This window comes from Myxocyprinus asiaticus, chromosome 5 (assembly GCF_019703515.2).
Source record: "Myxocyprinus asiaticus isolate MX2 ecotype Aquarium Trade chromosome 5, UBuf_Myxa_2, whole genome shotgun sequence".
In the NCBI taxonomy this organism is placed as follows: domain Eukaryota; kingdom Metazoa; phylum Chordata; class Actinopteri; order Cypriniformes; family Catostomidae; genus Myxocyprinus; species Myxocyprinus asiaticus.
Genome location: NC_059348.1, coordinates 46,037,687 through 46,052,102, shown reverse-complemented (window position 1 = coordinate 46,052,102; position 14,416 = coordinate 46,037,687). Strand labels below are relative to the sequence as shown.

General features: G+C 38.1%; 2 protein-coding genes across 8 annotated transcripts in view; one reads left to right on the top strand and one right to left on the bottom strand.

Moving 5' to 3' along the window:
• LOC127440536 (zinc finger E-box-binding homeobox 1-like) overlaps window positions 1-14,416 on the top strand; it is a 50,955-nt gene that overhangs the window by 35,138 nt on the left and 1,401 nt on the right. For 2 of the 3 annotated variants that reach the window (XM_051697193.1, XM_051697194.1), the window contains exons 8-9: window positions 258-429; window positions 1,121-2,929. In XM_051697193.1, the coding sequence (XP_051553153.1) occupies window positions 258-429; window positions 1,121-1,701 (753 nt within the window). In that variant the 3' untranslated portion in view covers window positions 1,702-2,929. Of the gene's footprint in view, window positions 1-257; window positions 430-1,120; window positions 2,930-14,416 lie in introns of those variants that run through there. The other variant, XM_051697195.1, reaches the window with a different exon arrangement.
• LOC127440538 (rho GTPase-activating protein 12-like) overlaps window positions 3,490-14,416 on the bottom strand; it is a 58,890-nt gene continuing 47,963 nt past the window's right edge. For all 5 annotated transcript variants that reach the window (XM_051697197.1, XM_051697198.1, XM_051697199.1 and 2 more), the window contains 4 exons: window positions 8,353-8,430; window positions 8,139-8,273; window positions 7,931-8,036; window positions 3,490-7,028 (listed from right to left, as the gene is read on the bottom strand). In XM_051697197.1, the coding sequence (XP_051553157.1) occupies window positions 6,854-7,028; window positions 7,931-8,036; window positions 8,139-8,273; window positions 8,353-8,430 (494 nt within the window). In that variant the 3' untranslated portion in view covers window positions 3,490-6,853. The remainder of the gene's footprint in view (window positions 7,029-7,930; window positions 8,037-8,138; window positions 8,274-8,352; window positions 8,431-14,416) is intronic.

Sequence of the window (14,416 nt, the reverse complement as noted above, 5' to 3'; positions counted from 1 at the left end):
GTAAGGCACTATGTTAGCCTCGGACACCATTGAATTTCATTGCATCTTCTTTCCATGCAATGAAAGTGTATGTGGACTGAGGCTAACATTCTGCCTTCTTATTTTGTGTTCCTCAGAAAAAGTAAGTAATACAGGTTTTTTAACTACATTAGGGGGAGTAAATGATGACAGAATTATTATTTGGCAAACTATTCCTTTAACAAAGTTATGCTTTTGCACACTTTTTCACTCTCCCTCTTTGATCTTGTCACCCTCAGGTGGTGGCGGACACTGCTTCTGACTGTGTGTCAGGGGTAGACGACCAGACTGATGAAGATGCACCTCTTGCGAAGAAAAGGAAGAAGACCGGTGGCCTTTATGCTTGTGATCTGTGTGACAAAATCTTCCAAAAGAGCAGCTCACTGCTGCGACACAAGTATGAACACACAGGTATGTAAAACACAGCAAACATGCACTACACATGATTTACCGTGGCCCCCCTAAAAGTATTTAGACACTTTAAAATATATGAATATAATTGCATTCAATATTAACTGATAAAAACATTATTTTGAAGAAATCACAAGCGCAATTTTCAAGAAAAAAAAAAAGAAGTGTTTGGACACATTTCTGGTTGTAAAACGTAGTCGTTAAAGAGATAGCTGACCCCAAAATGGACATTTTGTAATCATTTACTCACATTCATGCTCTTCCAAACCCATGCACTTCTTTATTTTGTGGAACAAAAAGGAGATGTTAGGTAGAACGACAGCCTCAATCATTTTATGTGTATGTATGAAGTCAGTTACCTGCAAGTTCACATTGCTACTTGAGGATGAACTACTGACTTCATGCATCCACTAAAAATTACCTTGGGATGAGTTCTCTAAAAGTAACTGCAAAAACATCTAAAAGTGAAGTTACTTCTAGTTCAAGAAAAATTCTAGCATCATTTGTTTGCAGATGCCACTAGATTTGATGATTGTTATCTAATGCAACATCATGAAACATTTTGAAAGTCCCAAAAATACTTCTTGGGGCCATTGTACTTGTTCATTCTACAATTCAAGGACACTTTTTGTGGGGAAATCTTGCTGTTATTGCTTACCAACTTCATCACCATCATCATTACCGTTCCCAGGTAAGCGACCTCATGCGTGTGTTATCTGCAAAAAGGCTTTTAAACACAAGCACCACCTGATCGAGCACACACGACTGCACTCCGGAGAGAAGCCCTACCAGTGTGATAAGTGTGGGAAACGCTTCTCGCACTCTGGGTCTTATTCTCAGCACATGAACCACAGATACTCCTACTGCAAGAGAGACACCTATGAGCCGCCAGGACAAAACAGCACCTCCACACCTCCCTCTCAGCTTGACTCTGATGAGAGAGAGAGTGACGGAGAAGAGGAGGAAGAAGTAGTGGATTACTCTGGTCTGGACATGAGTGATATACGGGTGGTTAGAGTAGGAGAGGAATATGAGGAAGACCTGGACAGCAGGCATGAGGAACACGAGACTGATGAAGGAGAAATGGTGATGGAGGCGGAGCCTGGAGATTTTGACACTTTGCTGGAGGGAGTGTGGGAAACCGTGGAAACGGAGGATGCCATGGAAACCGAGGAATCAAGGGAGGTGTCAGGCAATGCAGAGGAGGACAGAAATCTTACTTATTATGAAGAGAACTCAGAGATGACAACAGAGGAGCAACAAAATGACTGAAGGAGAGCTTTCATTCATGTGGGACTAATGAAAGAGAGAATGTCCTTTTCATCATAAACTTACAATCGTCAGTTGCTGTGTCTCAGCTCTTTACTGTGTGTAAAACCCAGGTGTGCCTGATTTACAAACAAATATTTTCCTTGTAAAAAAAAAAGGAAAAAAAAAAGTATTCAAATATATCAAGGAAAAACAGAAGAAGAAAAAAAAAAAAAAAACTCCCAACACGACTAGACCTCTTAGGACTCAAAAGTTGGTTGTTTTACTTTGTTTTGTTACTGAACCGCCCCAGGTATGTCGATTTAACAGTGTTCACGTCTTTTTTGTTGCTCTCTTGTTTTATTGTATGTACAGTCAGATTTCTATATCTTTATATTGCCAATGAAGTTTACGAAATAAGTATTTTAAAGTTTTGAGAAACAAAACTAAATTCTGCACGGCAGGTATAACTGGTTTACTTACAGGGATGAAGCTCTCAAAAAAAGTAATTTTTTGCAATGTGACGTTTTCATGACAATAAAGCACACTCCCCCTCCGAACTGTCAGAAGTCTGCTGTAATGTAAAAAAAAAAAAAAAAAAAATTATTCAAGTACTCAATCAATTTGTGATATTAGAGTAGCGTTTTAAATAGTCGCCTAGTTGGCGCAGAACAATTACTTGTTTAGTCGATTACTCGTGCACATCTCTAAATGAGAATGAGATTTGTTTTGCATTACAGAAATGAGATTTTTTCTTATTACAGTAATGCCAATTTGGGGGTGAAATATAATTGTCAAGAAAATATCATAAATATGCTAAAAAATAAGCTTAAACTTTATTTCTTACATTTGTTGTTTTAATTAGGGTGCAATGTGAACCAGACATTTCTTTGTGAGTTTCACACACAGATACTTAATGCCTCAAGTTTAAGATACCATTCAGTATTATTATTTTGTTAATCAGGCAAGTCTTGTTAGCCTCTTGTTTTTCCATTTGACTGTTTGTCTGCCTTATGAAGGAAATTAGATTGCACTTCATTATTAAGAGCTCATCTATAAAGGTAAAGAAATAATTGAAAAACATAAATCAATTGAATCATAAATTACAGAGATCTTCATTGGAATGCTTTTTGCCATTTAATGATTTATTAACTGGCATTTAAACTCACTTGTAACAAGCTACTCATTTTACTAATGCGTTTGTAACAAGCACGCCAAAATATTTGTCAAAGTTTTTTTGTTGTTATTTTTTTTAAGAAAAGAAACTGAGGATGGATCTTTAACAGTTTGACGGTTTTCATTGTGAAGTTTACTTTTTTTTTTTTTTTTTTGAATCATGACTTCACAAGATAAAATGAAAAACAAAAACTTCAGTCAGGGAAAAGAGTTTGTTGTTTCAACCTCAAAGTTTCATGTATGTCATTTCAATTACCTTTGTGTGGATTTATGTTGTTATGTGTCAGTCTGTGTTCATAGAAGATTCTCTTAGCCTTAGAGTCTAAGGAACTGCACACCCACAGCCTTATGCAAGACCGCCAAGCTGTAAGTGCCATTCACCAACGTTAACATAGTGCTCCACAGTCAGACTGGACAATCTAGACTTTTAGTCTGCTGGCCAAGAATTTATATAAGATAAAATGTCAACACTGGTCAAAAATGCAACAACCTAATTTTTGATGTTTAGATATGTAAAATTTTCAAATGTAACACTGCCCCCTACCTGTCGTAATCAGAATTGCATACCATATTGCTAAGAGTGGCTTTTACATTGCACTCTCAGTGTTAAGTTTGAGTGATTTGTGAAGTGAGCAGTACATTAGATCTTTTTTTTTTTTTTTTTTTTTTTTTTTTTAAATCAAGCCAAGTATTGCCAATAAATTTTCATTCAGAATTCCAAACATTTTCTGCTTTAGACAACTTCGTATTATTCTTGTATTTGAAACCATATAATAAAAAGAATAGCTTAAAGTAATCAACTGCAAATCAACTAGTAAGCTAAAGAATTATTTCAACCAACTATAATTGGGTTCAGGATTGTATACAGCAGGCAAATATGCACAGTATGTAAAATGATTGCAAAAGAGAGACACACTAGAAAGAATAGGAAAGCAAATATCTCTCTTTCTTTGGTTAGAGGAGTGCATGATGAAAGCAGCACTTGGTCGAGGCATATAGAATTAAAATGTTTTATGTGATTGTGTCAACAGTATTATTCATTTCAATGTATTTCTAATTGTTTATTCTTTTTTGTGTATGCATGTGTATATTGCGTCTAGTTTTACCATCAGTATTATTGTCATTGACAAATGTTTTTTGTTTTTAAAACCTTTTTATACGTCTTATTTTTGTATTGCTTTATTTATTACATGTGTAATACACAATTCTGTAGTTTAACACAATTATATATTTTAGAGTTAATCTCAGTGCCACAAAGGAGTTTAAACCCTGATATACCGTATATAAAGCTGAACTTGAGAGTATTATTTTAACAATTTCAAGTTATTTTAAACTACCACAGAGTGAGTCTAAAGGACATCATGCGATCCCATTGGCAACCATTGCCAGTTAAGTTAAACCCTGAACTTTTTCAACAGCTTCACAGTAATTAACTGACCCTTAAACCTGTGATGAAGAGCATGAATTGTTGTTGTTGTACTGATGTTGAAATTACCATTCTGAAACCAAAATGAGTCAACCCATTTTATCTACATTTGCATTGTGTGTAAATGTCACATTTTCTACAAGTTGATGATAAATCCATAATTTGTAGGATTTTTCTTCCTTTGTTTCTTTTTATGATTCCCCATAAAATAAAATGAAGTGAAGCACCAGGTTGTTTCTTAAATGACTTCAGTCTTTAACAGATTTAATGAACACATGATCAATATTTAGCTGTTAATGTTATTTCTAAATCTTCACAAAATACACAGTTGCTCTACATCGATCTGTGTCAATAATTTTGACTCTTCCCTCAGTTTGTAGAAACAAGCAAATAAGGCAACATAGCAACTTGGCGCGATAATATAGAATTTGTAATCAAAGGTGTGGGTTTACATTCATTTTACAACAGCTTTCAATGTAGCTCGTCCAATCAGAATTTTAAGTCAAAACTATCAGTTTTATAAAAGAAGTTGTCACATATGTCTTCGTCAAATACAAAACCAAAGTGGTGCCATTCCCTGTTATTCGCTGCCCCCTGGTGGACAAACGCACACTCAATTGGTGGCAGGTTTGCCTTGTCAACTTTATTCTGATCAAGACAAAACTTTGCAACATACAGCAGAATGTTTAAAGAATTACATTCAACAACTTTTACCAAACAACCATGCCTGGGTTAACTCAGAATTCTTATTTAAACATTTTTAATAATCCAGTCTCTATAATAATACAATTGTGCTGATTTTACCCCCATGTTCTCTTTTCACTCATCCCATCCACACACTCATTGTCATCAAACTCTCATCTTTACAAAGAGCGATCTAGTATTCAAGTACAAACTCTCCAACAATCTCTTCCATTACTTCTTTCAAACAAACACAGGATCTTTACGAGTGATATTTACTCTACAATACACTGTATAGACTGGGTAGATGCCACATATTATCTTTCGTGTTTGAAAACGCAGCTGTGAGGGATAGACATACAGTCTGTTCAATGGATTGAACGATTAAAATCGAACGGAAAAAAGCCACGTCTAATCAATCTAATTTTTAATTATTTTTGTCATAACATATTTTGATATAATAAAGGACATATATTAATTATTTGATAGCTGAACTATCAAGACAAGGGTCTATAACAGTTCAACCCATTGAACATCTGGGCATCTATTCCACACAGCCTTGTTTTTGATCACAAAAAATAAATATGGTGGCTATCCTGATCATGGTCTATTTAAATATTCAGTAGTCTGAGACAGTTTTCAATGCATGACTAGGTCTGGTGTGGAACAATAGCAAGTCTAATGTCCTCACAGGTTTAAATGTGTCCTGCACACATTTCATTCCAGTGTCTTTCTACAGAACCAGAGTGGACACAGTCTGAAATTTGCCTGACATACACTTACTGAAAGAGTTGTCAGCTGTACATCCAGAAAAACGGTCCCACTTTATATTAGGTGTCTTTAACTACTATGTACTAACATTAAAATACATAGAATACAATTCATTTATAGTTTAACTACATGATGTTCAGCAAAACTCTCACAAGAGGCACATTTGCTGCCACTGAGGTTGAGGTACAGGTAGGTTTATGAATAGGATCAGGTTTAGGGTTTAGTGTTAGTGTAGGGTTAGGTTTATGTTTAGATGTAAGGTTAACAGTGTAACAACCAATGTAATTAAATGCAGTAACACGTATGTACATAATAAGTACATTGTATCAAATACTTTAAGTACATAGTAGTTAAAGACACCTAGTATGAATTGGGTCCAGAAAAACTTACTTTTATATTTTACTATTAACAGGAAATCAATACTGAGACTCTGAAAATGAGACTCAAAGCAAATAATGGCTTTAGTGTATGTGACCAAGTGTTCATGTTCTTGATAGTCTTATGTAGTAACTCCAGTGTGTTTCTCTGCAGTGGTCATCTCTGTAGTCAGTGCCAGCGTTCAACAGTATGTAATCCATCGCCACAGAGATTTTTATTTGAGTTTTAAGTCTAGAATAAATTCCATGTTGATTGTGGTATTTAGTCAGTTGACATCTCGTTCCAACTCCGATTTACCACAAAAAGTAGTACTAGAAGTGAACGGAAACATGCTGCATTCAGGACAAAAAAAAAAAAAAAAAAAAGCCCTTGTTGGTCCAAATGGGAATATGATTTGTCCAAAAAAACAAACAAATTGGTCCAAAAATAACGTAGTCCAATGGGTGACAAATGTTTGTATATAAAAAATATATTATCCAGTCAAGAAAGCAGAAAGCAGTCAAATAATTATGCCCAACTGCATAATAAAGTCCAATAAAGATATGGTAAAAGATTTCATTTTTTGTTTGTTTTTCTTTTTTTTTCCAATGTTGAAGCCAGGGTGGGTGGAGCTTTTTCTAATATGGGTGGTCCTCTCATGTAAACGTACCAAAACAGTGTTCAGACTGGCAGTCCATGTTTGCTTGGCTTCTTCAGCAGTGATTGGCCTGTTGAGTTTAGTCAGAGGCTTGCTGTGGGTGTGACCTACCTGCCAAATATGATCTCATATTCCATAAGAACCAGCTCAACGATCTGGTTCTGGTAGACCATGTGCACTGCCATATTCGCTGTCTCTGTCTCCGGGCGCAGGAGTGTTGGGCCGAACACGATTGCAACACTCTGAGTGGTCATCCTGTTCTCGTTTACGTGCTGTATCACTCTACAGAAAGAGAGTCAAGAAAGAGTGTCAATATGTGATTTTTCTTGCTTCTCTTTTTAGAAGCATTTTATTATTTAGTTGTCGAAGAAGCCAATGAACATACAACAAAGAGCTCCAAAAACACACAAGGGCAGTTGACACATCACAGGATTGTCCGGTAGCGTGATGTGCTATATTACATCTAAAACTATTTTAAACAGAATTTTTTCAATTCTGTAATGCATGCAGTTAAGACCACATACTAATTGAGATTATTTGGAATATTAGTATTTTAAAACAATTTAAAACATATGTCACATGACAGGACCATTAAAGTTAACTAGTGAAGGTAAAAAGGTGATTAATAATAGTGAAAAACGTAATATTGTAACCAGTTATTACAGCTAAAATATAAATGTTTCCCCAATATGTACATATATATTATAACATAAAATTAATGTTATTTTGTCAACTACCCACAACAAGACGGAAGAGAAAAAAGCAACTTGGACAATATAGTGTATATTTAAGTCATTTAAGGAAAGTAGGTTTACTTGGTGGCCACTTGGCAGCTATTTTCTATGTAGTAAATAAGCATACAAGTACAGCAATCTACTTGAATGGGAAAAGACCAAAATTATGTTTCAATATAATATACTGAAGAATGAGCAATCAAATCTGACAACAATGGTATCCATACATTTTGCTTCTTCAGCTCATAGCAAGCAAATCAAAATTTCTTCAAGTTGGTCCTAGTAATGTATATGCACATTCTGGGGAAAAATACTCTTAAAAATGGCTCTGTAACTAAAAGTTGTGGCTTCCATTCCTATAGTCACCATTTTGAGTGTTGCAATTTCTCCAAATAATTTTTCAATGAGTGGTCCATATTTTCATTTTAATATTGCCTTGTGTATACTCACTTCTTCAGGTGTTTGAAGAGCACCTGTATGGTGTCATGGTTGGGCAGTGGCAGCTGCTTCATTATATCCATGACAGCTTGAACTTTCTGCTTGTAATCTGGCATTTCTACACACAAACACACAAATGCATTATATTTGCATTACATTTCTCTAAACATTCCTGTCTCAAACAGACAGGTAAATACACATTTGATTTGTCTCTACTTACTAATAGCACTGATGAAATTGTTAAAGAAAGCGTAGGTGAACAGAGGTTCTGGTAGTTCACGGAAAAACATCTTTAGCGCTCCAGTAGTTACATGAATGTCGTCCCATTTGCTGTCCCCCAAGTCCACTTTCTCATCTGTGTTTGTTTGGACAAAATCATAGTGAACATTTGTTTTACAGACATTAGTAAAGGAATGAAAGGAGGCATGGCTTACCATGATTGACTGCAAATCTCAGTTTTTGTATAATGGCCAAATTTCCACTGACTCTATACAAACCGTCCACTCTTAACCCTGCAGAAAGAAGCATCAAAACACATCAGAATACATATAAGTGTTCTTCAAATTATATTAGCAGCATAACAATTTAAGTGAAAAGTGTAATGGAAAAATTTACATGAATTTTAAATTTGTTTCAGTATCTCACATGTCCTCCCATTTGCTTTATTGACAGCAAGCACATGAGCATGAAACCCCTTAGTGGTCACGTGATGCCATGCTAGGATTGGACGTGTGAATGGCGAGCTCTGCGCACTTTGCTAGTTTTAATACTTTTTATGACATAAACCGGTGTGATTCAATACACTCTGTTCCATAACTGTTCTAGGACAATATGTCAAAGAATTAAAAATCCTCGGGCTCTGGAGACATTAAAAGACACTTACGTGCTCAAGCTGATGTCCCCTAACAGGCCGCGGGCCTGGGAGTCAACTTGGTCGGGCAAGTGAGGGAAATGCGGCGGGAGATGCTGAACATGTCGGCAATGCTGACAAAGGTCGTTGCTGACTTGGAGGATATTGCTGTGATACGTCGATCGATCACCGCCATGGAGGTGAAGTTCACTGATGTGGTTACAAGAGTGGGGTATGTCGAGAAACGGATCGATTACCTGGAGTCATCGGATTGGGAATTATCTGCTAATCCGCTAGCAAGCAAGGTGGATTTGGAGCGTGTCTGGGAGAAGTCGGAGGACATGGAAAACCGTAGCCGGCGGAATAACGTCTGTATCTTTGGAGTCCCTGAGGGAGTAGAGGCACAGGATATGGTGAAATTCCTGTATGGGCTCTTTCCGAATCTGCTCGACATAGCAGCCCATAAGCTAGAAATCGAGCAAGCTCACAGGTTTCCTGCTCGGTGAACCGCGGAGGGAGACAGGCCCCAATCAATTCTGGCCAAATTTCAGAGATCATCCGATAAAGATTTTGTGTTACGCTAGGCAAGGAGTACAGGAAGGCTTTCTGGATGATACTAGAACCACAGCATTTTCTTGTTCCCAGACTTTGCGAAGAGTAACACACCTTCAGGACAGTTTTATGGATGAATCTACACGCTCTTTGTGCTTAGTTCACCTATTGGCTGGAGTTTATTTTGTGGAGTATCTCTTGCAATGTCATTGGAGAAAGTCATTTGCTTGTACTCATGTTGCCGCCGAGTGGACTGGCTCACTGAACATTTGCCTGACAGTTTGAAGAATCTGCGTGCTTTTTTTGTGCTGGTTCCGCCTATCGGCTGGAGAATATTTGATAGAGTAACACACCTTCAGAACAGTTTTATGGATGAATCTACAAGCTCTTTGTATTTATTCCGCCTATTGACTGGAGTTTGTTTTATTGATTATCTTTTACTGTGTAATTCTGTCTCACAAAATTTTTATAGAAACACCGGACTTGAGCAATCCGAGAGCAAGGTTGTCGCAGGGGCTCTCGTAGGTGTGCATGGACTGTTTGAGTTTGGAGAGATGGACGCCAGTTGGCACTGTTGTGTGCAGGGTTAATGCGCACATTTTTCTTTTTGGTGTTTGTTTTGTTCTGGGGGATGTTCTGGTTTTGATGGTTGCACTTATGTTGGAATGTGGTTTTATAATCTCGTTTTTGACACACAATCTATTTTTTCTTATATGTCAATGTTAATATGAGTGGATTGTCTCTCTCCATGTGGAATGTGAATAGATTGGGGCACCCCATAAAAAGAAGGTAGGTTATTTCTCTTCTTAAGCGTAAGAAATATGATATAGTGTTTCTTCAAGAAACGCACCTTTCTCCACAGGAAGCTGAACAATCTGGAAAGATATGGGGTGGGAATTTTTTTTTACAGTGTTGGCTTGAAAAAGAGCAGGGGAGTCATTACACTGATAAGTAAACATCTACAATTCAAATGTCTCAAACTGAGTAAAGATAAATTAGGAAGAGTCATTATTGTTTTAGCTGAAATTCAGGGACAAAGTCTTATTTTGGCTAATATTTATGCACCTAACGTTGATGATCAGGGCTTTTTTATAGATCTTGAAGAGATGATGCAAGCCGCTGGCATCCCTCATGATATAATATTGGGAGGAGACTTTAATCTTTTGATGGACTCAGTCCTTGATCATAGTGAAGCAAAAGTGTGTAAGCCTCCTAGAGCAACATTGATGCTTCACAGGATGTGTAAAAATCTTGGTCTTACAGATATTTGGAGACTTTTGAACCCATCTAGTAGGGACTATACATTCTTTTCATCAGTCCATAGGATTTACTCTAGAATAGATTTTTATTTTTATTTATTTTTTTATTTATATATATATCTAAGTCCCTCATTTCATCTGTTGTTGATTGCTCAATTGGAAACATTTAGTCTCAGATCACACTCTGGTGTATTTAGAGGTGCTGCCACATATGGAGAAAAAGAAATCATATAGTTGGTGCTTTAATGTATCCCTGTTGCAAAATCCTGAATTCCATCAAATGCTAAAGGCTGAAATCAATGTCTATATGGAGACCAACTGGTCATCAGTATCCTCTGTGGGCATGGCTTGGGAGGCACTTAAGGTGGTTCTTAGGGGCCAGATCATACAATATGCCTCATTCACCAGAAAATCCAAAGCACAAGAACACGTGGAATTGGAAGGGAATATTAAAAGTGCCGAGGCAGAGCTGAAGTGCCGAACGGCGTCTAATGGCGTCAGGAAATTGACCTGATTAAAATACAGAAATAATACTATTTTGTCGCAGAAGGTGGAGTTTTGGCTATTTGTGGCAAGACAGTCATACTTTGAGTCGGGGGACAAGGCAGGGAAATTCTGTCTAGATATATAAAACAGAGAGAGTCTTTTTCTACAATTCCCTCAGTGAAATCTGCTGGTGGTGAAATATTTACCTTGGCCACTGATATTAACAATGCTTTTAAAGAATTCTATCTTGATTTCTATAGTTCCACGTGTTTGTCTACTGATGAGGATATTAGAAACTTCTCTTGATTCTGAGATAACCTTGGAGGAGCTGGGTGAGGCTTTGCCTCTGAATTTTTTATATCTTATGCTACAGAACTGGCTCCACTTTTGCTAGTTTATACGGTATCATTAAAGAATCGAAAGCTTCCACCAACCATGACACAAGCCCGAATCAGTCCGATTCTTAAAAAGGACAAAGATCCAAGCAAGTGTAAGAGTTACCGTCCAATTTGCCTGATCCAGCTAGATGTTAAAATACTGTAAAAAATATTGGCTAACCGATTAAGTTATGACATCTCTTATACATATAGATCAGGTGGGGTTTATTCAGGCCGTAGCTCTTCTGATAACATTAGGCATTTCATCAATAACATGTAGTCAGTGGTGAATGATCAGGCTCCGGTCGCTGCCATCTCACTTGACCCCGAAAAGGCGTTTGATATAGTAGAATGGGATTATCTATTTTCAAGGTTTTGGAAATGTACAGGTTAGGGCATACTTTTATTGGATGGATTAAGTTACTTTATAGACACCCGGTAGCGGCGGTACAAACAAATGGATTAATTTCAGATTATTTTACTCTGGATAGGGGCACCCAGCAGGGTTGCCCTCTTTCCCCATTATTGTACTGTCTTGCCCTGGAAACATTAGCAGCCACATTAAGAAAGGAGGATGATTTTTACCCAAGATTTTGTTTTATTATGCATTCGGTCTCAGACATTTGGCTCATTGGTCGCTTCCACCTGAGAGAGCCCCTCCCTGGTTTTGTATTGAACAGGAAGTTCTTGCCCCTATTTCGCCATTGCAAAGCCTTTCTATCAAACTAACCAGAGAAGTTAAATTACACCTCGTTATTTCGCATTTGCATGCGGTCTGGACAAAAGTGTCCAGAGTGTTTAATTCAGACATTTATTTAAATGCTGCTTCGAGCATATGGCTGAATTATGTAATAATAAGTCCCCTTTCACACATTATACATTTTTTTTGCACATATACAGTGAAATTCTTTTTTTTCACATATCCCAGCTAAGCTGGGGTCAGAGTGCAGGGTCAGCCATGATACGGCGCCCCTGGAGCAGATAGGGTCAAGGGCCTTGCTCAAGGGCCCAACAGTGGCATCTTGGTGGTGCTGGGGCTTGAACCCCTGACCTTCTGATCAGTAACCCAGTGCCTTAACCACTGAGCCACCACTGCCCCTCCTTTCTGCTGGACAGAGTGGAATATGAGGGAGGTTAATACGCTCAGTGACCTATATGAGAGTGGAGTGTTGAGATCCTTTGAAAATATGGTTCAACATTTTGGGATTCCCAGTTCTCAATTCTTTAGGTACAGTGCATCCGGAAAGTATTCACAGCACTTCACTTTTTCCACATTTTGTTATGTTACAGCCTTATTCCAAAATGAATTAAATTCATTATTTTCCTCAAAATTCTACAAACAATACCCCATGATGACAACGTGAAAGAAGTTTGTTTGAAATCTTTGCAAATTTATAAAAAAAAATAAATAAATAAAAAAAAAAAAAAAAAAAAAATCACATGTACATAAGTATTCACAGCCTTTGCTCAATACTTTGTTGAAGCACCTTTGGCACCAATTATAGCCTCAAGTCTTTGAGTATGATGCTACAAGCTTGGCACACCTATTTTTGGGCAGTTTCTCCCATTCTTCTTTGCAGGACCTCTCAAGCTCCATCAGGTTGGATGGGGAGCGTCGATGCACAGCCATTTTCAGATCTCTCCAGAGATGTTCAATCAGGTTCAAGTCTGGGCTCTGGCTGGGCCACTCAAGGACATTCACAGAGTTGTCCCGTAGCCACTCCTTTGTTATCTTGGCTCTGTGCTTAGGGTTGTTGTCCTGTTGGAAGATGAACCTTCACCCCAGTCTGAGGTCCAGAGCGCTCTAGAGCAGGTTTTCATCAAGGATGTCTCTGTACATTGCTGCATTCAACTTTCCCTCGATCCTGACTAGTCTCCCAGTTCCTGCCACTGAAAAACATCCCCACAGCATGATGCTGCCACCACCATGCTTCACTGTAGGGATGGTATTGGCCAGGTGATGAGCGGTGCCTGGTTTCCTCCAGACATGATGCTTGCCAATTAGGCCAAAGAGTTCAATCTTTGTTTCATCAGACCAGAGAATTTTGTTTCTCATGGTCCAAGAGTCCTTCAGGTGCCTTTTGGCAAACTCCAGGCGGGCTGTCATGTGCCTTTTACGGAGGAGTGGCTTCCGTCTGACCACTCTACCATACAGGCCTGATTGGTGGAGTGCTGCAGAGATGGTTGTTCTTCTGGAAGGTTCTCCTCTCTCCACAGAGAAACGCTGGAGCTCTGTCAGAGTGACCATCGGGTTCTTGGTCACCTCCCTTCTCCCCCAATCGCTCAGTTTGGCCGGGCAGCCAGCTCTAAGAAGAGTCCTGGTGGTTCCAAACTTCTTCCATTTACGGATGATGGAGGCCACTGTGCTCACTGGGACCTTCAATGCTACAGAAATTTTTACTGTACCCTTCCCCAGATCTGTGTCTTGATACAATCCTGTCTCGGAAGTCTACAGACAATTCTTTGGACTTCATGGCTTGGTTTGTGCTCTGACATGCACTGTTAACTGTGGGACCTTATATAGACAGGTGTGTGCCTTTCCAAATCATGTCCAATCAACTGAATTTACCACAGGTGGACTCCAATCAAGTTGTAGAAACATCTCAAGGATGATCAGTAAACAGGATGCACCTGAGCTCAATTTTGAGTGTCATGGCAAAGGCTGTGAATACTTATGTACATGTGATTTTTTTTCGTTTTTTATTTTTAATAAATTTGCAAAGATTTCAAACAAACTTCTTTCACGTTGTCATTATGGGGTATTGTTTGTAGAATTTTGAGGAAAATAATGAATTTAATCCATTTTGGAATAAGGCTGTAACATAACAAAATGTGGAAAAAGTGAAGCACTGTGAATACTTTCCGGATGCACTGTATTTACAACTGCACCACCTGCTCTGTACTATTTTTGTGAGTAGCATACACCCTCCTAAAGCACCAGATACTCTGGGAGTGGTGATTACTGCTTTTGGAA